This window comes from Perna viridis, chromosome 3 (genome assembly GCF_037379345.1).
Source record: "Perna viridis isolate PV_CMFRI_1.1 ecotype Kerala chromosome 3, ASM3737934v1, whole genome shotgun sequence".
NCBI classification, from domain to species: domain Eukaryota; kingdom Metazoa; phylum Mollusca; class Bivalvia; order Mytilida; family Mytilidae; genus Perna; species Perna viridis.
The window spans coordinates 39989563-40013595 of record NC_142447.1 but is presented as its reverse complement, the minus strand read 5'-3'; the positions used below and the strand labels follow the sequence as shown (position 1 = coordinate 40013595).

Below are 24033 nucleotides of genomic sequence, written 5' to 3'. Positions count from 1 at the left end.
CTATTTTTAATTTTATTTCTTTCAAAAATCTTCTCCTCTGACCCTACTTGACTTATTGGAATCAAACTTGGTATGAAAATTCCTTGGTGTATCTTGCACTGATGGTATGTTTAGATTTATGATCCGTCAAAAACATGGCTGCCGTTACTAAAAATAGAAGACAGGAGTCGGACTGTAATTTTTCACATATATCTCCAAAACTGTTAGGTTTAGCCAAATTTTGACATAGAGTAAATGTGTTCAGCATGATGAGATCTATCTGTAGGCAGATTTTCATTTTAATCTGTTAAGCTATGTAATGGTCTTTATGGTAAGTCCTACCAAAGTCTTCTTGAGTCAGAATTGTTAGACAACTTCTTGTTAAATTTGTTGGCATTGAAAGACAAAATTTAACCAGGTGAGTGATTTAGGCTCCTGGGAACCTCTTGTTTTGTAATGCTTTTACCAAATTGATTTTATCTTTTGTATGTTGTCTTGCTATGAGAAGTTACAGATTAAGTTCGACTTCAGTTATGGTGGATTGATTTTTACAGAAGTTATGGCCATTGGACTTAGAAAATTTCAGTGAATTTACAGTTTTCCACACTTTTTTTCGTAATGCTTTTACCAATTGATTTTATCTTTTGTATGTAGGCTTACTATGAGAGGTTACAGATTAAGTTCGACTTTGGTTAGGGTTGATTGATTTTTTATGGAAGTTATGGCCCCTGGACTTAGAAAATTTCAGTGAATTTAAAGTTTTCAGCACTTTTTTCATTAGCAAGGAACATTGGAACATGGTTGTTTTATTAGAAATTGTTTTGGTACTTATCCTTGTGTTGCAGAAACTTTCTTGTATTATAGGGTACAAAAATCTGTCTAGTCTTTATCCTTGGATTATATTCTTTTGATTTCCACTGGTATCTTGGTTCCCTTGATTACTCTTTCATTTTGTTGAATTGTTTCTGTTTCAGGGTGAAGGTAACAAGGAGTACTTTTTAGGGCTGACTCCTATGGGTATTGTTTCCCATGGTTACTCCTTCATTTTGTTGAATTGTTTCTGTTTCAGGGTGAAGGTAACAAGGAGTACTTTTTAGGGCTGACTCCTACGGGTATTGGTTCCCATGGTTACTCATTCATTTTGTTGAATTGTTTCTGTTTCAGGGTGAAGGTAACAAGGAGTACTTTTTAGGGCTGACTCATATGGGTATTGGTTCCCATGGTTACTCATTCATTTTGTTAAATTGTTTCTGTTTCAGGGTGAAGGTAACAAGGAGTACTTTTTAGGGCTGACTCCTACGGGTATTGGTTCCCTTGGTTACTCTTACATTTAGTTGAATTGTTTCTGTTTCAGGGTGAAGGTAACCAGGAGTACTTTTTAGGGCTGACTCCTACGGGTATTGTTGTGTATAAAAATAAAGCCAAAGTTGGAAACTATTTCTGGTAAGTAATTGGGAAAGAAGCATGAAAAAAATTGTTTTTCAAACTTGGTGTTTGGAAATGTATTGGGTAGTGGTGGGAGGATGCCAAAGACCTTGAGAGGGGTGAAATAATTTTTAAAGACCTTAAATCTCTATTTTCAAGTTTTCTGCAGGTATATTATCAATGATAATCTTTTGGAATATAAGTACAATATACATTGTTTGTCTTGATACAAATTAATTAATATACTTTGCCAAATTGTTATACAACATACTATCTTATACATAATTATCTATATATCAATCTAATTTTATTACAGGCCAAGAATAACCAAAGTTACTTTTAAACACAAGATATTTATAATTAAAGTCAAAGATAAAAGTGTAAGTATGCTGGTTATTGCAAAAAAAAAAAGATTCATATGAACTTTACAATAGATGTCAGAATAAGGTACTTACTTTTCTTACATAATATAAGTATATGCTAACAAAAATCATCATGATAAGCAAGATGAATAAAATACAAAATGTAACTATTCTTTTATCACAATACATGTGAACTAATAATTTATAAAGACATTCATAGGTTGACTTAGATGCTGTCATAGTAAGAAATTGAGGTATACTGAAGAATGTACAATATAATAATATACATGTATACTCAAGAAAACAAAAACAAACTCAAATGGCTATCGATTAAAATCCTCTGATTTACAATCAATTATTGTCAAATAACAAATTATTATCAATTGAATTTGAAACTTTGCATAATTATTTAGGACCATTCAATACAGGTTAAGTTCAACTTTTATCCAAATTCAGGTAAGGCCATTTTGAACATTTTGCCATCTCAAATTTTCCCCACTTCATGGCGGGTATCATTTAATGTTCCTTTAATGCCATTTTTTCAGAATGAGGAACACACATATGCATTTGAGTTGAATACTAAAGCTGCCTGTAAACATCTATGGAAGTGTTGTGTAGAACATCATGCATTTTTCAGGTTGGTATTGATTATAGATATTTAGAAAATGGAAGTAAATCCAGAATTTTACATTACTACTTCTTAGTTGGTTTTTTTCTTCTATTGTTTTCTTTTACAGTGAGTACTACAGTTAACTATATGAATTGATCTTTCCTTCATTGAATTGTACTTGATGAAATGTCTTAGGTAGTTAACTGCACAGTTGATAATATCAAAACATAAACTTTCTTTTATATTATAGGTATTAAAATCTCTGATAGAAAGTTTAAATTTCCTTAGTCCAGTTAACTATCTAATACATTTCGTCTGGTAATGGTTGTTATACCTCTGCTCCAATTGAGAGGGAGTGATCATGTTTTACCCTTGTTTGTGTTTCTGTGTTTCCTTATGTCCGTAACAATTTTTTCCGCCACAGTTTCTCTGCAACTACTTGTCATAGCCACTTCATAACTCATTCTTCCAGGTATGCTATATGAAGAGATACATGTTTGGAAAAATGTGACAACAATTCATGTTTACCAAGGACTATTTGTTTTTTTTTTACTTAATAATTTTAAAAGTAAAAATTCTTGTAACTTTTCCCAGCAAGGACTGTGGGTATGCCATATGTTGGGATCCATTTTAGGAAAAAAAAATTGACAGTAACTTCCTGTTTACCTAGGACTTGGTTTATTTTCCTTAATCAAGATTGAAGGTGGGGTATCACTAGTGAGCCATCACTCACAGATTTCTTGTTCAACCAAGGGAAGAAGAATTATACTTCATGAAGTTAACTGTATTACCCCGGTACTGGCTGTAAACCAAAATGTAAAACATGTTGATAGTTTAACATGCTTTAGTTTAAAAGAAAAAATCCACAAAGATTATATACTTATTGTATATGGGTTGCATGATGCAACTTATTTATACATTCTATTTTAATTAGCAAATTCTTAATTGATGTATATGATAATTACTGCCTGGTTGCAACTAGCTTTAAGAAGTAACTGTTTGTATTATACATATATTCTGGATTAACTACCTCTTAGCTAAGCTTTTTGACAGATTTTATATATTGCAAATGCATTTTTACAACATCTAAGTAATTGAGTGATTTAGTGTATATAGTCCTCTACATATTTAAACTTAAGTGTTATTCTCTGTAAGAATCAGGTAGTGGATGAATCATGGTAGAAAAAAAAAACACACACAAGTCTGTCCATGAAATCTTAATTCAAAATGTTATCTGGAATGCAGAAATATCAGTAATATATGAAATGCATTGCTATTTCATCAAATTGAGATAATTCACTTTAATTCTATCATTCTATTGTAACTTTGAAATCACTTTTCTACATCCTTTGACACTTCTTTAACAAACAACATATCAATTTGTTCACAATAGACTATAAATTATGTGCTCATATTGTAATTTGCTGAGCATGATTCATTATTTTCAATTTTGCCTGATTCCTACAAATTCTAGTACTTAATACTTAATTGCTTAATGTTTTTTTTTATCAAAAATAAAGTATCAATTTATAATATAGGTAGAGCAATTACAATCTACTTTAATGCACCTGTTTAAATTTAATTGACCTTAATATTCACTTCAAAGTGAGGATATTCATGTTTACCCTATATTTCTCTTCTTTATGTGTGAAAATTAGACATTTTATCTTCACTGAGTTCATGTAGATGCAAACAGTTAAGAGTTTTATTTTCTGTGAAACAACTTAGGGTTTAGAAAAAAAGATTTGTGTTGAACCTTGGGAGTAGGATGTGATGATCTTTATTCTATTATAAAGAAGTTTTATTGACAAATGCATTTTGATTTGCAACTACATTTGTTTTCAAGTGCATTAAAATTTGTTTGATTTAGACAGTAGATGATTAAGAATTGAACTAAGCTCCTCTTTCAGAAATTTCTAAGAAACATTTAGGCAGTTCATTGTAGGTTTTATTACACACCTTATTCTTAAATGTAGACGACTCTGCTTCTAGTTTGAAGTCATTTGAATTCATCATATTTATACATCATTACATTTCATGTTAACATTATATATATATCCATTCATTTTCATATGCTATCCCTATGCTAGACTAAACCAAGTGGCTGATGCATTATCTATATCAGGGAAAAACTTCAGATCAAGTGCTCGAAGGAGTCGGAGGTAAGAATATAAGCTTCCCAAGGACTTTGATTCTAATGTGGAAAGCTGGTGTACATAATGTCCACTTCATATATAATAAAACTATAGTGTTGTAATCAAAATGCTTTTAATGCTGAGTAGGACTATATCATTTTACATGTTTTAAACAAACATCATCATTATCATGTGCTTATTTGTTTGATAATGTTTACTATTTCTATAATTTATAGTATTTAGTTCGTGTTTTTCTGCTGTGTCAATTTTATTCTTCCACTAACACATATAATTGGCATGCTTTGAATTTGAGTGGTTCTCACTTCATACCAGATAATTTATTATGATTTTGAAGAATAAACACCATATTGACATTTTTGTATGCAGATGTATTTCTGATACTGTAGACCAGAACATAAATAAGTCAGTTTTATCTTCCATATTTTTGCGGTGAAACAAAAATTGAACTGTCATAAATATTTTATTCGAAGAACATAACACTGTGATTTTACAAACAATCACACATTTAATACTGTGCTAAAAAGATGGATCACAAAAACCACTAAATAAAGTTGGTGCCAAAATTTTCTGGTTTACTGTATATTGACAGCATGATTTATATATTTTAATACAGTCTTTTGAGTCCTACACCGTCTTATACTTTTATTCTTATTGATATCTCATATTTAACATATTCCAAATTGTAATCTCTACTGAATTTAAACATGTATGAAAATTCTAGATAGAAAATTGAAAGTCTTAAACAGTAGAGAAAAAAAAGGAAAAATAGATTAAAAAAAAATATTGAATAAAGAGTCTAAATGTATTTCAGTGGGCGACAGAACAGAGACACTCAGTCAGAATCTGGCAGATCTCAACCTGATGTTCCAAGGGCAACAAGTAGACGATATCCACGAAGGACAACATCTGATTCCAGAATTAACTGTTAGTGTATATATCCGTAGAACTCTTATAATTCAATCTGTGGGCTTGTTTGAAAAATTACGAGAATATTTGTTTATTACACAAACTTTGGTGATGAATTTTAACTCAAATTTTGTCAAGTAGTTAATCGCAAATACATGTATTTAGAAGTGCTTTATCAACTTTGGTTTCATTGGGTAATTTGCTTTTTTGTAGGAAACAGTTTTGGGGGCAGGGCCCTTTCTGACATAGTATTCTAGTTGTAATGAAAGTAGCATTTACTGTTATTTTGGAGAATAACATAAAACTTAGTGTATTCTTTGTTATCTTCTTTAAAGCACACCTGTCATCAGAAGGCCTACCTTACATGCCAACAGACAGGGCTGTTTCCATGGTAGCAGCACCTGAGTATGTCAGAGGGTGAGTAATGAAATACTTTTTTTTGTAAAGATCAGAATTTGTGTAAGTGTTTAACGGAGAAAAGAGTGCATTGTTAATTGAACTATATTTGGAATTGAGTTTCCCATGCTTTCTTTTTATGATCTTATTTGTCATTTATAACTGATTAAAGTGATCTATTTTTTGTTCCATTAATATCTTATATGGCACTAGGCTCTCTACTTGTTTATATTGGTATGTGTGAATTACCAGTAAGTGATCATATGTTTAATCATTTTGCAGACCTCGACATAGATCTTTGCCTGAGTTACAAAATTCTCCTAAGAGTACTAGATCCGCTCCATGGGAAGTCAACACAGATGTGTAAGTAGAAAACTATTGCCCAAGCCTTTTGTGGGAGTAGAGATCTAATTAATCAACCACACATTCATTCAGTATTTTCAAATCTCAGCCTTAATTTTTACACTGTTGTTATGTTTCTGCTCATTTCAAATGTCTGATTCATACATAAATACTTATACAAACAGTTCTCATTAAGATGGTGTTGTTTTTTATTTTGAAAATGAGGTGAACAGAAGCAAAATAGAAGCAAGCATGCTTCAGTTTTTTATGTCAATGTGCCAGACTTCAATAACATTTCCTTATGAATGTACTTATGTTGGTGAAAAAAGAAATTTTGTGTTACAGGGGATTATACACCTCTGGGAGAGATTCCCCTGTTTCTATGTACAGTGATGCTAACAGATTTCCACGGAGATCAGCTGGCCAAGGAAGTGACACAGAAAGTGGTCATAGGAGAAAGTAAGAAACTGTAGTAAAACCTTAAGAATACTTGAGGTATGAAAGAACTTTCTATTAAAAAGAAATTATCAACAGATCTCTTAACTGGCCATCCACCCCCCTCAGTGATTAAGTGATTAAGTCGCATTTCACTAAGTTTTAGAAGTTGATTCTTTGATATCAAGTACAAGAGACATTAATATTGGTATGAATGCTTCTCTGTTATGAATGTGACAAAAAAAGGTATTAAGGAAGGAATGTTAACTTGTTGGATTCAAGTCAGAATTACTGGTCTGAATTGGTTTTCCTGTTAGCTGTTGCTTCTATTCTTAATGTAACCAAAATACAATCTATCTTAGCATGTAAGTGTTATATTGTATATAAATGTAGTATGTGTAATTTGTCATGTAATTTGAACTGCAAATAATATTACACTGAAATCAGCCAATTAATTTACAAAACTTTACATAATATCTATTTCTTTTGTACAAATGCGCAAAATAGAGCTAGTCAATTCAATACCAGTAATTAAAAAGTATGATTAGAGTTAGTGGTAGTTATAACTTTTTTTTAACTTATCGAAACCAAATTGATAATTACTTTACATGGATATTTAGAGACCTATGTTTTGAATGAGTTTTTATGACCAGAAATCTAACTTAGATTTTCATTATATATACTTCTATGTTGATTGCTTTACCTGTATTAGGCCGAAGAAAATAATTATTGATTTTCATCCCATCCTGCCCTTAATAAAATAGGCAAAAATAAAAAAGGAATCGGGTCGAAATTTAAAAATTGGTATTTTTTTCACATCAGTTTTTAATATTGAGAAACTATAACACCAAAATCTTTCATTTTTTAATGACTAAAACAATGTTTCTTCTCTGAAACTGATGTGGCTAATTATTTAGAACATATCTATACTTCAAATAGCTAAAATTAGGCTAGCAAATATCTGGTAAGAAATAAAAAATAAAATCCTCCCACCCACACATATTTTTTGTGGAGGTTGGATGGGAATCTACCATTTAAGTCAATTTGGCCTTAAGTATATATGAGATTAAGTTAATAGTTACCTTATTCTGTCATGTTAATGGTTTGAATATGTTTGTACTTTGTAGGTATTTTCCTAAGAACAAAGGCTCTGATAATGAAAGTGATGTGTCTTTCTCTAGGAGAATAAGGTAATAAGACTTCTCTAGCAGAATAAGGTAATTAGACTTCTTTAGCAGAATAAGATATTTAGACTTCTCTAGTAGAATAAGGTAATTAGTCTTATCTGGGAGAATAAGATATTTAGACTTCTCTAGGAGAATAAGGAATTAGACTTCTCTAGGAGAATAAAGGTAATTAGACTTCTCTAGCAGAATAAGGTATTTAGACTTTCTAGGAGAATAAGGTTATTAGTCTTCTCTTGGAAAATAAGATATTTAGACTTCTCTAGGAGAATAAGGTAATTAGACTTCTCTAGGAGAATAAGGTAAGATTTAGACTTTTTTTAGAATATAAGGCATTTAGTCTTCTTTAGGAGATTTAGGTATTGAGACTTCTTTTTAGGAGAATAAGGTATTTAGTTTTCTCCAGGAGATAAGGTAGTTAGTCTTCTCTAGGAAAATAAGGTATTTACTATATAGACTTCTAGAGGAATAAGATATTTTGATCATGGTATCTTGTTTAGAGATGTGAGTCATTGCAAATTAGAAAAGGATGTACTGTATCTTTAAATGATTTGACCAAAATTATGATTTTCAAATTGATTTCAACTGAAACTACATGATTAAAAGAAATAATCTTATGTTTAAAATTTCTAAAACTTGTACAGATATAACTGGTCAGTTTACTGGTGTTTGCTAGTCTTTTGAAAATAAAGTACCAGCATTTAAAAAGTAATTTGTATCATAATTAGATTTTCTTGTTTATGGTCAAAATTACTGTCTGGCACACCAGGTGCACGCCCTCCTTTTTTAGGAAAACAAAATTATTTAAATGAGAGAATGTGACAGTATTAATCTTTGGTCATTAAGCACTCTCTCATGTCTTCAACTCTGCCCCTAGACAAATATATTTACTGATTGGAGTCCACTAAAAAACATTGTGAAGGGTAAGAGCTTTATTTTCTAGGAGAGAAGTTGACAGTGGCAGTGAATCAGATGTATCACCTGTAAGGTCTCGTCAACATCGACCAAAAAGTTCTGGTGATTGGTTTGAATCTCAATGGAAAGATGCTATGGGAGGGTAAATACTTTACATTATGATTGTGAAAGATTATTTACAGTAAAATTTGTCTTAAATGAACTGATCATGTTGTGGAGGTCCCTTGTACGAAAACAATATAGTTTTTTATGTTGAACTAATGTCACCCTAGACAGCCATTGAAACTGCATACGAAAAAAAATGAGACAGGGCAATAAAATGATTTCAGTCAGGACCTATTTATCAGGTCAGACAGTGAATGACAAACAAACCTACAGGGATCGTGCTGGACTTGGCCAATGTCACAATTTGCGATTTTTTATTTGATCTGGCGACAAAAATAACCAGTTGGCGATTTTCTTGGCGCCTAGGTTTTGTATATAAAAATTGACATGAAGTTTGTCAACAACGGATATTCTCTCCAATTAAACAATGGTGTTGACACCTGGTCAGATTGACCATAACCAATTTATGACTGAAGCCAATCAAAAGTAATTAGACTATGATGATTGCGTTTCCCCACTCTAACTGTTTGGGAGTACGTCAACGTGAAGAGTGTAATTAGACTAGGTTACTGTGAATCACAATATCCTCCTGGTAGGTGTCAGTCAGATGTAAATATATTATTGAGCCAATCAAAATTCTTATCATCTGGTCAAAGGTAAACATAATCATGGCCATATGCATGTGCCTACATACAAGCTTCACAGCCCTGTTAAACCATAGGATACATTCAGAAACAGATTTACCTTATAACAGAATAAAGTAAATCCAATTAACAATGGTTATTCCATCAGGACGTGTCTAAAACACTTTGAAAAGCAAGAATTGATAAAAGAAAATGGATGACATTTGTTTACACTTTTGTCATGTGCCTTTTTTGGCAGGAAAATCTGTAAACAAATAGATGGGGATTCCCAAATTCTAATTAAATTCAGACAAATAGAATTTGAGGTAATTGAAAAGGGGCACAATTAATGGTCAATGGTAGTTTGCTATAAATTTTATCAATTGAAAAAAGAATCAAGTTAGTTGAAAATTTATAAACAAAACACAAAATTATATTTGAAGATAAACTTAATTAGACCACAAAGGTCAACAATGAACATGTTTTAAAATTAGGGACTATATGAGCATAGTAATATAAAGTCCTTGATAGAAATAAAACACCTGTTTCTGGAGTAGTACTTTATTGTTTTGCATATACAAAGTGACTAATGGTTTTATATCCTGACTGAGACTAGAGCTAAATACCAGCTTTATACATGCATCAAAAGTGAATCTTGGGTACATGTATGTCATGAATGAAGGGGTTATTTTGATGAATTGATACCTCATCACTGGACTTAATACTGTCATATTTAAAAAAAATTAGAAAAAAAGATTTTTGCTCTAATTTCTTAAAAGTGGCAACAAAAATTGGCAGCTCACGATTTTTCTGGCAAGAGAATTTTAAAGCCAGAGCAGCCCCTGACCATATTTCTGTTTTAGGTTCCATTCAAAATTAAGTTTGGTTGACGAAAAGTTTTGTTTTCACTCTTCTTATATATTGCTTTCTTGTACTTACATCTGTTTCTGTATTAAATGAACTAAATGAATATAAACCAGTGCAATTTCTTCTAGTGATATCGTGTAAAATATTTGTATGTGGATAAATATGTGACATTAAAATAAAGTGTGACAATTATCAGTAGTAACTCATTTGAAAATTTTGTTGAAAATCTATTTTCAGGTATTATCTGTCTAATAAGGAAAATCAAATGAATGGGTGAGCGATTTAAATAATTTGTTTTAACCAGTTTTTTTTATCATTGTACTTCTTTTGTTATAAGTAAAAAATGATTACACTGGCAGTTAGGTTTTTTGTCTCTTCTGGGGAAGAAGGCAAGGGGGCTTAGTTTAAAGTTTAGGCTGTGTTTTATTCAGCTTCTTTCAGTTTTCTTGACTTTGTTTTTGTGTAGTTTGTGACTTTGGATTATATTTATATAATAGTAGAGTGAAAATTTCTGTTTCATCCAGTTTCGTTATTTCTTATTATCAGTTGTCTGGTCTTTTTGAAAGCAGTGAATATTCAATTTGTAGTAAAATCTAGAGGATTTAATTATTCTGGACAGAATTATGACTCTCTATTCTTTATTTTAGTAGCAAATGTCTACAATGTAATGCTGTGTATAATACACATTGTTTCTTACTTTATAACAGGGAGATACATTTTATTTGACTTTATATACTCAATCTTTGATATTTATACTAGTTTTTGACTGCTATAGACATTCCATATTTTTTAGGTCAATACCATCAATAAATTCTGCTCCAGCAGGAGAAGCTAAGAGGAGAAGGAGGAGGAGAACAAAGTCTCCTGGAAACAAGAGACCTCCTGAGGAACTCAGGGAACATTTTCAGTGAGTTATTGCTTGTTGGGGTTTAATGTCCGAGCAGCAATATTTCAGCTATATTCAGACGGATGAACATGAAATGGATGATAAAATGAACATGAAATGATGATGAAATGAAAAAAAGGATGGGACACAAGGATAATAGGGTCGACAAATTTTGATTGCCACTAGAAAAAGGGGGGATGGGTAAGGTCGGGCAATTTAGCCTCCTGTGGGGGAGTGCAAAGGTTCCTACTCCTATCGAATACCACAGCAGGGTTCTTTAACGTGCGAGGAACGTGACATCTTTCCCAACACGGTGCACCACTATGGTTTGCGGTCAGGTATTCCGTGCAATAGCCTGACAACCCCAGCATGTAACATGCCAGGGGTACCCCATTCCACCACCTGGGGCACATATCCCAGTTGCTCTGTGGGCAGAGCGCCTAGCCCCAGTTAGGTTTCTGAACACTATTTAGTTGCCTTTTAAGACAAGCTTAGTGCTGCTGCAGGCCTATTATTTTAACACCCGGACCTGCACGGGGCTTCAGTGAGTTAAAGTTACTCCCTATGGCAATAGAGAAATGCATATAAGGTATAAATACAGCTTTCATGAAGTGAACTTAGATCCTGTACAACTGAATAGATAAACAGAAAAAAAAACTCTTTTAAAATATGTACATGTCTAAGGATAATGGATGCTTCTGTTAGAAGTTAAAAGGTCACATGGTCATGAATTAAGGAAGTTTTTATTTATTAGTTAGGTATGATCAACCTTAGATAGACTGCATAGTTCTACTCATAAAAGTCTCTTTCCTATTTTAGATATAACCTAGTAGACACTGAAGGAATGTCTGAGGAACAACTCAGAGATATACCTTATGTTCAAGTAGAGTAAGTGTGATTTATATACCTAGTAGACATTGAGGGAATGTCTGAGGAACAACTCAGAGATATACCTTATGTTCAAGTAGAGTAAGTGTGATTTATATACCTAGTAGACATTGAGGGAATGTCTGAGGAACAACTCAGAGATATACCTTATGTTTAAGCAGAGTAAGTGTGATTTATATACCTAGTAGACACTGAAGGAATGTCTGAGGAATGACTCAGAGATATACCTTATGTTCAAGTAGAGTAAGTGTGATTTTTGTTACTTCTAAAATACAAATAGTCCTTTGAGTAAGAAAATGCAATACTTTTGTAATGTACAGTATTTCTATTGTGTCTTAGTTCTAATAAATGAATTTGGTGAAATATTCTTCTATTTAGTAGCTTTTTTCCCTTTTATTATATTTTATGTTATTTGTTTATATAAAAATCTATTGTTTTTTATGATAATGATAATAATTAAAACTTGCATGTGAAAACATAAGATATTGAATGTGAATTTATTTTTTCCTTAATTGGCACTTAATAAATTTTCATAGCTGCTTAATCTATTATTAATATATGTATAATTTCAGGACAAAAGCTGAGCCTTTTAAAGCTAAATTAAGACAGAGATACCGATCCCCGAAGAGAAAAAGTTTTGGGTAAGTCAAAGTCAAAGTTAAGTTGAAGAAATTGTTACTTTCATTGTGAAGTCTTGCAATGGTTGTGCTACTTTATTAGTCATTCAAGTTGATATAGAAGACAATTAAGAAAAAATGCTTTAAATCCTGTTAAGGTGTAATCTGGAAACATGATATACAGTGGTAGAGTAAATCTGTTTTAAATCCTGAATACGAAATATGGGATGAAATAATAATGTGAGACAACAGAAAAAAACACTTGAACATGAATTAAAAAATCATTTGTAAGAATGATTTATTTTTAACTCCATACATGACATCACCTTTGAAGTAAGAATGTGTTCAAATTAAACAGGTAATCTAAACTTTTTTGCAGCAGTTTTTTTGTTTTTTTGTTGCTATTTTCATGGTAAGATGTTAAAAAAAAATAAAAGCAGTTGTGAATATTTTCTTCAGTGTAAATTTCATACAATCCGTTATGAATTTTAGACTGTTAACAAAAGTTAATTGATCTGGAAAACCACAAAAAATAAAAAATAAATATTAAATAAATAATCTGCACCAAAATTCCTTGTATTCAGTATTCAATGCAAAACCAATATAATAACAGCGATATTTTCTCTTCATTTAATTGCTGTACTTTAGTTGATAGTATATTTAAGAAGACAAGCCTAGATAACTACTAATATATTAATTTCTTTTCAGTGAGCCCGATCACAATGCCAATCTACCTCGGAGTTCTGGAGAGGCTGAGGTTCCACCTCTATATTCGTCCTTGTTTCCAGAGGCAGGCCAGAAAAATTATTATAGTGACACTAACTCTTACAGGTATGTGTATAAGTAGGTAATTTAAAGAAAGTAAAACAAATTTATTTGGCCATTTGATTTTTTTTCACATTATAGCGGAATTCCGCTATTTCAAAGCAGGATTTTACCATTCTTTTTTTTTTCTTTTTTTTTTACTGTGTATTTACTTCCGATTTTTCCAGTTTCTTTCATTTGTTGACCTCGTAAAATCATCCCTGTTTCAGATCTTATGATAAAGTTTTCATAGATGTAGTTAGCATCATTTTTTTCTGAATGAAAGTAGCTAAAATAATAAAGTTTACTTCTGAAAAAAAAGCATGTATCATCCTTTATTGCTTAAAGAATTAGGAAGAACTTAATATTAATCTCACATTTAAATACAGTTATGTAGGATTGTTTGTGGAACATTGTAAGAGACAATTCTGTTGTAGATCTTACAGGGACAGACCTCAAGAAAAACCAGTTGTAAGTACTTTTATCCTGTATACCAGTATTTACAATTTGTTAGGTATTCGTTGCCAAGCAACAGAGTTAGGTGCCTATATGATTATTGAACTTGATGCACATGTCCAATGGTGCTTTTTAGGGTTTTGACTTGATTCCCTGCTAAAAAACCAGGTGTGGAAAATGAGCCCAGTATTGTTGTGTGCAAACCCATTTCAAATCTGATATATGAGTCATAGTATGTTAAAATGAAATGAAAGTAAGTTAATTGTGTAAATTATCAAATCATTGCATTTCCTTTTTTATTCAGATAAAAACGTAATGCATGTGTATAGTTTTGATATAACTAAGTAGAATGAATTTCACTCGTAAATAATTTAAGACAGTCCTTGAAATTTCATACTTCTTTCAGAAATATAATACACTGGTGATACAAATATTATTTTGTTATTTACCATAGGACTATACATTATGGTATCCAGATACTGTGTCTGCCATGTCACATGATACTATTTATAGTCAAGATGCCTCCAATATGTCAGACCAGGTTGGAGTAGATCAAAGATTTCTTACACTATCCATAACAACTTCATGATATTTTAGTTGTCTCTTCATCTGAAACAAATCTTTGTTTCTTTAATATGATTCTATAATGTAGGATCTATGCTTACTACCATATTTTCTCTGTAGACAGGTCTTTTGGACATTTACATTGCAGAAACTTCAGAAGTCACTGACTTTTCCAGAAACATTTGTGTTTAAATCTTGAAAGGCTCATTTTTTCAAACTTTGGGAGATTGTAGATTTGTATGTTTTTCAGTTCGGAGGTCTTAAGTTAGATTTTGAAAGAGTTCAGTTAAAAAAAAAACTTATACATGTACAACGGTTCAAAATTAGTTTCAACTGTAGAGGGTCCTGTACTTTTGCAAGTTTCAAATTTTCAAATCGATGGTACACTTCAGGACAAAAGTCTACAATAAAGTCAGTTACATTAGTTGAAGGCCCAGGACCCTTGTAAAAGAAATTTCAGATGTTCTAGAGAAGAAATTAAGGGTCCTATACCTCTGGCTACTACTAACTTTAACATCTCAAGATAATATCTAATTTCTGAAGCATTTACACCATATATATTCTTATTTACAAAGACATTGGCCAATTGCATTCATCCCTGTAAGTTAACACTGTCAATTGAAGAGTTGATTGTGTTAATTTTTTCTCCATAATAAATGGTAAGGGCATTTTGCATAGGAAGACTTCATGAGTTCATGAAATGGAACATTTCACTTTTTGCTTTTACAATTATTACTAATTATACTTACATTCCTATAACATTTTAACATTAATACTATTCCACATTAGTCTTTACTGAACATTTGTTTTATGAACTCAGTACAATTACCAGGAATGATTAAGGTTGAGATGTTACTTGAGACAGACAACTTAAGGTTGAGATGTTACTTGAGACAGACAACTTAAGAAACTACCTTTGGTTTTAATGGATTATGTTTTCCTAAGAAATGGAAATTAATGGATCCTTGATAAAAACACTGGGTACTGTATGAATCAATTAGTTGTAACATTTTTAGGTAGAATTGATATCCAGTAATGATAATGATATTACTGTTTTCCTATCTTTCAGACTTCTACCAGCAATGCAACAGACCAAAGAGGTGGATTCAGGTATGTATGAAATCAATAATTTACAAGTTATAAATTGAAGCCTTGTGTTTTCACATATTAGTACCTCAGCTTTCAGTGTTATGATATTCATTATTCCACTGCACTGCTTTTGCATGAAGTATTGACTTCTTGGTTTGTAAGGAAATAAGTGATCTGGCTTAGTTTTAAACACTTTTTGTTTAGAAACTCACACAAAAACAGATATCATCTACTGTTGTCTGCTCAGTATAGAACCATTCTTTGCTTTTTTGGTAGTCATATTCTATGGTTAATATAGTTGAACATTCAAAGTCCTGTTTCTAGTACCTGTAGAAAATACAAAGGTCCAACATAACAATATTTACTCTTATTTTCATTGCAGTTTTTGTAAAATTTACTTAATTTATATTTTTTGCAGTAAAGGGAATGTAATGAATATAAGAAGTACAGAACAAAGAGGTCAAAGTTCACAAAACACACAGCAACAAACTGGAAGAAGGTAGGTTTATATAAAAAGTTTTTACTATAGGAAGGTATCACTGTTGATTTCACACTTTTTTATACATGTCAGTGTCACAGGAGTAGTATTGATTGGTCCATATCTATATATTGACAGTAATGTATATTTGTAGTTAGAACAGTCATATTTTATACCATTATCAATATTACTGGGCCTTTCTTAATTCACTTTTATGAATAATAGGGAGCATGTGATTAGTTATTTTTTTTATAATCAGTTATTAGCTGTTTGTCATGATGGATATTGTAATGTCATTTTCTTATTTTCTTGAGGTTGTTTAGACTTGCATTGACCAAGTAAAAAATTCATGTTACAAATTTGGCACAAATCAGACAACTCATTTATGATTCTTTATGTTGACAGCATCCCTATAAAGATATTCATCAAAGTTTTGCTATTGCTTTGTTTACTTCTGTATAACAACCAAGAGATATAGTGATATATACAACTGCCTGCCAGTGCATTACATTCTTACGATCACTCTAAATTCAACATCCTACAATGGATTTTGACCGAGCATGGTACATACTATCTGGAACCCTTTTGATTTTCAAGGATTAAATGTTGAGGTCCGAGGGTCCATTATTTATTTTGTAGCATCATTTTGAGTGATGTAGATCCGACATCCTTATATAAATGGTGCACATACTCTGGATAAATTTTCTGTATGAAATGTTATATTTTCAATGTAGCAAAGGAATGCCATGTTTGTTGACATGTTGAAATTAAAGCAAGGTGAGCAATTCAGGCTCAGATGTCATTGTTATAAATTCATGACAACATCATCTTCATATCATTACATCAACCATAATCTATCTACAACATCCAAAACAATTATGGTATAATTTACAAACAGCACCCCTCAACCTACATCTGAAACACAGACAAACACACAAACACACGAGGAGGCAGGGTCGGAAGAGTCTGAATCTGACAGGTAATTTGGATCACCCTTGGATTGTTTCCCTCTGCAACACAGACTTGGATTTATCCTGTATTTCTATCTTCTTTCTTGGCAATGTTCTTTAGCTTTGCACTTAACAACAAAAACCAACATGTGATAAGAGTTGGTTGGCTTGCTGAGAACTCCAACTTTTAATGTGAAATACAGCTTTTTGTTCCTGTAAATGGCTAGACATTATTAATGATATATTTTATATTTCATGCATAACTGTTCTATTTCAGAAACAAAAGATTACTGTCTTCAATGTAATTCAAGACCATATAATAATGAATTGGAATATACTTTACAATGATTGAATTTAAACAAGAATTTAGCTTTACAGTTTGAAGAAAGTTGCATTTATGCACTGTATATATTAAAAGGATAATTTTCTGAAAAGCGTGAATAAGCAAAATAAGATGACAAGTGCCGAAGAATGCCTATATGTAACAAGTGCTTAATGCGTTCTTGGTAGGAGTGATTGTATTTTCATTATTCACGATAACCGATGAATTATCGTATTCATTGTATAAACAAGGTATTATATGAATTTGGAATTATTTTAGACTTAAGAAAAAAAATGAAAAAAATATATATATAAATCTGCTGTCATCCATTTCTTTTGTTATCCAGCTAACCTTATATCCCTTAGCCATGTTGGCATGACTGACCCCTTAGTAAGGGTTTGTTTTACAAATTATTTTGTTGGTCACTTTCTCAATTTCAAAATAATTCCAAATTGAAATGTTATCTTGTTTATAGATTTTCTCCTTTATTTGTTGCTATTTTCAACATAAAATTCAGATTGTGAACAGCGGATTGATTTACATGTTTTGATGTTTTGTGATATTTTGGCAGGAGAAAGTTCGTTAGTGAAATGACTGAATTCACTTTGCATTTGAATTATCAATTTTTTTACACTGGGAACATTTGGTAAATTACTGCTAAGTTCTTATTTGATTATGATCTTATAATATATATAAAAAAACAAGTTGCAGTACCGGTAATTGTGAAAGAATTGAAATTTACCTAGACAATGATTACTGGAAACCAACTTATTTCTCACAAGCAAATTTACCTAGACAATGATTACTGGAAACCAACTTATTTCTCACAAGCAAATTATTTTTGCTATTTTTGCAAATACAATAGATAGTGAAAACAAATCATTGTGTATAAATGATGCCTTTGTGGACATCAACATTCATTTATCATAAAGATGTTTAATTTTAAATTGAAATATGCTATGATATTGCCAAAAAGGCAACCTTGAAAATAAATTGGTTTTCAGTGGTATGACAAATTTCTATATGAATTAAACTCTTTAATGCTTGTTAACTAAATCACTTGTATTGAAATAACAGAAATGACATATCAAGTAGAACATTTCAGCCATGTATTCAGTGAACATTTTATTTCAGCCATGTATTCAGTGAAGTGAAACATATTAGATTTGGTTTGTTTCTTTCTGTTTGGATAATTGTTTTATTGACTAGCTGGATAAGGTTCTTCTTTTTAATACTTAAATGTTGAATTGACTATTACTGACTTGACATAAGTAATGTTTTATTATTTATATTAGATCTGTACTAATGTCTAAGTCAGTGGTCTTTGTTTTTGCTAGACAAGTTTTTAGGTGATTGTCTTTTTATATTATACTTCTTGTATGCTGAATTTTGTTGATTATTTGTATGCTGCACTGACATGCTTTCTTTTGACTGTACTGATGATATTTTGGATCAATTGTTATTGGTCTGTTTAACTTTCATGCTGTATTGACTGTTTATAGCACCTATAAATTCATTAAAAGAAAATTAGTTGAATAATTAAGGTTATTTAAGAAGCAATAGACATATCAATCTGAACTATTTGTCAGGTAAACATACATTTGATCTAGTTTTAACTTGATAAAAGAGAAAAAAGAGTTTTATTCAAAAAGTTGATAACATTTAATATAGTACTGATATAAAGAATAGAATAGATTTATTATTTTCATTTGATTTTATTATATTATACAGACAAGGTCCATTCTTCCAGCCAAATGAGAGGACTATTCGACAGCCTTTGCCTAGATCCAGTGAAAGAACTGCTTTTAGTCCAGTAAATCAACAAAACAATTATACTGGATTATCTCCCTTGCCTGGACATATGCAGTCAACAAGTCAGCCTGATGGATATAATCAAGGAAGACAACATATGTCATATACAAATTATTACAATAGACCTTTACCAGAAAGACCTGTTGACTCACATGGAAGAAATTCTAGGGGCTCAACAACACCAGAGAGACCTGTAACGAGGAATTCTGGGACTCCTGAAAGGCCAGTAACAAGGGCCTCATCAGGAACTCCAGAAAGATCAATAAGAAGTGTAGGAACTCCTGAACGACCAATCAGAAACGCAGGAACTCCTGAACGCCTGAACAGAAATTCTGGTACATCAGAGCGACCACTACATAATACAGGAACTCCAGAAAGACCTCCAACAAGAGGTTATGTGGCACCTGACAGACAAACTTCTCAAAGTCAGTTGCATTCTAGGAATACACCTGACAGGAGTTCGTATAATCAATATGGTCAATCACCTTATCAGACTCCTGTGAAACAAAACTTTGACAATGCAAACAATAGATTTAATCCTCAGGAAAAATTCTCACCCTCAGTTCGCAATACTGGTGTTTCTACAAAACCAAATACTTCGAATCACAGTGGGAGAAACATGGCTCCTGATAGACAGAGAAATACACTCCCTACCAGCTATACCCCTTCAAGTGTGTATAACCATAGTTATGGCACACAAGATGCAATTAAACAATTGTATAGCTCTCCTAAAGGATCACAGGGCATGTATGCCACACAAGACAGTATACGTAGGATGTACAATAGTTCAAATACAAACTACCGACAAGGGCCACCATCTCTAAGGGCACAAAATCATCATCATCAATCAGTAAGTTTAACATATGTTCAATATAGAAGTGATTGGTTACTGAAGTATCATGAGAAGCAATCTGTTAATTATAATAATGTTCATTGCACAATTTATTAAGAAGATAAACAAGGTAAAAGAGTATTCAATTAAGATCATGGCCAGTAGTAAACTCTGACAAAGATTCTCTTTTTTTTTTTTTTCTTTTCAAGTTGGTAGAAAAGATCACTTTCTTACAATACTGAAATTCCAAATTAAGTCTAAAATAGTGTGAATATTTTAATAATAAGTACCTTGCCTTAGGTTATACAAAATGTTCAAAATCCAGTTGTACCACTAAGAGTACCATTTATATGTGTATAATGACAACAATAGTGATTTTCCCACATCATTTTTTTTAAGTTCTCATTGTGTTTATTTCAGAACAATAATTTCACCCAGAGTTACATTCACACCATTCCAACAGTTTTGTGATTTTGGAAGCACAGTAAATACCTAACTAATTAATTTTTTTACTAATTTATTCAGTTAATGCATGTTTGGTGTATCTGCATTTTAAATATTTGATTTTTGTAGAGAATGATACAATCACTAATGAAAATATAACACATTTTTATGTGAGTGCATGAGCTCAGGATATATTTTTTTTAATATTACAATTTGAAAGTTTTTTGGTGTTTTTTTATTTTGTTTTTATTGTATTATTCTTTCGCACCAATGTTGCATGTTTCTGTTCCTAAATGTTAAAATGTATATCAGAAATTATGCTTTTTGTTAAGGAAAAATATATGTAAAACCTTTCTTTTTGGTCTCGGTGTCCTGATTGTCAATTTTGCTGAGTTGCCTTGTTCACAACAAAATATTGAATGCAGCATGTTTAATTTTTGAATTCAAATAATAAATTATTTCAGAGCATGATATTTTATTTTTTTTCTCACTGAATTCTTAAATTAAGCATGCAATAAAGGAAACATTAACTTGAAACCATTTATAGAGAGTGGTATATGTGTTTTGCACATACAGATGTAATAATTAGGGTGAATTACTAATTAAAAAAAGCACTGAAGTACTAATGGTTATAAGGGTTTGCCTGTAAAGACAGGTCAGGAATTATATTTTTGTTTATGTTAATTTTATTTTTATAGCTTCATTAAGGTAGGCCATCTGATTAAGTTTAACATAACCAGTGACATATAGTTGCTAGAGACTTCGGATGTCATAGATGCCAGGTACATTAGACAGAGGATACAGCTTTTTTGTAATAATTTTTATCATGAAAATTTGAAAAATAGTTAATATTTAATTTCTTGATACGAGGTTATTTTGAACAGTAAAATATACCTTGACAACTTGATTTTTTTTTTTTATTTTCAGAATGTCTCTTCACAGTCATCTCATATGTATTCATCTCCACATGATCAACAGCGATCAGTAGCGAGGGAAAGGATAGACACAACTGTAGTCAATAAACCAATGTCTCATGGTCGTGACCTCTGGACAGAAATATAATTTGAATATTTGTCTTGTCTTTTGTAAATTTTAAAGGGTGATTCAAATAGGCAAACTGTATTTCCCGTTAGATGGTAGTCAAAGAATTTAGCAACAACAATTGGTCTATAATTTTGCAAGATAGTAAATGTCATCATTTGTAGAGTGATTAAATAGTTACTAAGATTAACTGATAATTGTACACCCTATTTAACTGTAGTTATTCATTCAAATTGTCATGAAAACAATAAAGAATTAATCTATGCAAACAACATTGCTATAATTCCTTTATGTCTAAACTTATTTGTCCTATAAAGATTTATACAAATTTGTGTACATTTTGTTCACATTTTAAGTTTTTCGTGATTATCTCCCTTGTAAGTTTTAATTTTGTGATACTTTATAGTGCTGTATGATTTCTACAATTATTATTTCCCTTTTTGGAACCTCAAAGTATATTGTTTGTGGGTTTTTTTTTTTTGGCTCCTTGCCATGTGGGTTTTTAAAGAAGGTTGTTTTTTTATGGGCCATGTATTTTTTAGATATTCTTCGTTTCCCATACCCAATGTAATAATTCATCATAACCTATGATGACAGGACAAAAAACAGCATTGTGACATCAGAATTTACAATCAATTTTACACTTGGAGTTTATGTGAAATTGACCTCAGGTGATTTTAGATGAGTTACTAAGGTATGGAAAAAAAGTTATTTCTGCTGAATTTATTGCTTCTTGCCCTGTTGGTAACTGTTTGTACATCTGAATCTCTTGTTAATTTTTGTAACTTGTATATATTTTATAATATGGTTGCTTTTTCATAGATATTTATTTAATTTACTAGTTACCAAGTGTGTATGTGTGAATTGATGCAATATAAGGAATGCAATAATCATTTGTATAAGTGAAATATATTTTTGATACATTTATACTTGTATGAATATTTTTTTTTCTTGTTTTGATGTGATGTCAATCTTATTAATTTTGTCATATTGTATCAGTCTATTTCAAAATCTTGAATCAAGGTTGTGAGAATGCAACATCAGTTGCCAGTAATTTTAAAACAAATGCCATGTAACCTAAATTACATGAAATATTTCCTCTGAAGTGTTGGATTAATGTTCATCATTACCTTTCGACAAGTATGGGCTCAATTTCTCCACAAGACATAACAGCAGAAATTACGTAGGTCATGTTTTACAGTATCAGGTATGCAGTTAACTAAATATATATTTCCAAAATTTAAATCTGAACTTAAGGTAGAGAGCCAACTTACTTTTTTGTAGTCTGGTATAATTTAAATACTGTCAGACATTTTACCCTTTTTTTCTTGTTGATTCTGTTTTAGTGATTATACATTCCAACTAACTAGTCTAGATTAGAGTCTCATGTATACATATATTTTGGTATTTTTTATAATGAATGGATCAATTATAATGTGTAAGGATGATGGGTAGGACTTGTGTTCACTACATCTTGTTTTCCTATTGGAACTCCGCAGACTTACTTGTTACACAAAGAAAAGTCTTGGAGGCACTAGGGGGAAGAATCTATCTGGAATTTGACTGATTCAATTGTAAAACTGTAGTAAAACTGCTTAAATTTTTTACCATTATGTTTTTTTCTTAGCTCCTGGATTTGTGCCAAAATTCTTGAGTTGATTTTTATTTCTAGTGTTATCTTACTTTTTTAGCACTACCTAGTGGATAGAACTACCTTGATTTTCATATGACTACAATTCCGGCAAATTTTTCATGGAGAAATTCTTCTTTTGCATCCATGGTTTATTTCTTAGTATAGCAGAAATGGCAGGGTAGTTTTGAATGCTTTCACAAGGCATGGACCAATTCTGTTGTAACTGATCTGAATTAATCATTTTAATTCTAACTGCCTATTTATTTGGCTATATTCTATGCATATCAGATGTCTGAATAATTCCTGGTTAACATATCATCGTGTACATTCTTTTTTTAATGAGGATGGAAATAAAGTATATTTAAAAAGACTTGCTTGATTTTTTGTTCACTTACATGCATTGATGTTACTGAACTGATTTCAGTAAATCTATTTTTGTGTAAAAAGTCAGAAACATAGCATACTACAACAAAATCATGCTTAAGCTGCATATAAATATTTTCATCATTCTGAAGGATCCTACAGAAGTTAAATCTGAGAAAGTATCTATGTACTTATGTTTTAAGAGTCTAATGAAATTTATTTTGTAAAAACTCTGAAAACAATCCTTAATGCACTGTTAATGGTATGTATCATTCTTTATGACCTTACAGAAGGTTCAAAACAAGTGGATAGAATGCTTGACGGTGCAGCTTGATACAACTGCAAAAGTTAAACCTTGAATAGTTGAAAAAGTCTTTACATGACATTCCAACTTGGTACAGCTTTGAATGTTGATTGCAATGGGGCATTTGTCTAAGGCCAAAGATTTGCAAGAATCGAAGTGGCCCCTTTTTAGCCTCAAATACCTTAATGGTTCTAGTCACAACCCCCAAAATCAAAATCAAATCCAAATCCACCTGCCTTGGGGAG

At 31.3% G+C, this 24033-nt stretch overlaps 1 protein-coding gene across 8 annotated transcripts in view; it reads left to right on the top strand.

Annotated features, from left to right (window-relative positions):
• LOC148622226 (band 4.1-like protein 4) overlaps positions 1-23491 on the top strand; it is a 45297-nt gene extending 21806 nt beyond the window's left edge. Inside the window, exons 8-30 of one of the 8 annotated variants that reach the window (XM_088571899.1) lie at positions 1334-1422; positions 1721-1784; positions 2312-2403; positions 4467-4538; positions 5344-5456; positions 5774-5855; positions 6117-6197; positions 6522-6635; positions 7739-7801; positions 8739-8852; positions 10543-10578; positions 11099-11212; positions 12011-12079; positions 12652-12720; positions 13405-13527; positions 13938-13971; positions 14411-14497; positions 15590-15630; positions 16028-16108; positions 16986-17066; positions 19091-20021; positions 20424-20487; positions 21375-23491. In XM_088571899.1, coding sequence (XP_088428025.1) covers positions 1334-1422; positions 1721-1784; positions 2312-2403; positions 4467-4538; positions 5344-5456; positions 5774-5855; positions 6117-6197; positions 6522-6635; positions 7739-7801; positions 8739-8852; positions 10543-10578; positions 11099-11212; positions 12011-12079; positions 12652-12720; positions 13405-13527; positions 13938-13971; positions 14411-14497; positions 15590-15630; positions 16028-16108; positions 16986-17066; positions 19091-20021; positions 20424-20474 — 2601 coding nt within the window. In that variant the 3' untranslated portion in view covers positions 20475-20487; positions 21375-23491. The remainder of the gene's footprint in view (positions 1-1333; positions 1423-1720; positions 1785-2311; positions 2404-4466; positions 4539-5343; positions 5457-5773; positions 5856-6116; positions 6198-6521; positions 6636-7738; positions 7802-8738; positions 8853-10542; positions 10579-11098; positions 11213-12010; positions 12080-12651; positions 12721-13404; positions 13528-13937; positions 13972-14410; positions 14498-15589; positions 15631-16027; positions 16109-16985; positions 17067-19090; positions 20022-20423; positions 20488-21374) is intronic. The other 7 variants (XM_088571895.1, XM_088571897.1, XM_088571896.1 and 4 more) reach the window with 7 other exon arrangements.
• The last annotated feature ends 542 nt before the right edge of the window (positions 23492-24033 follow it).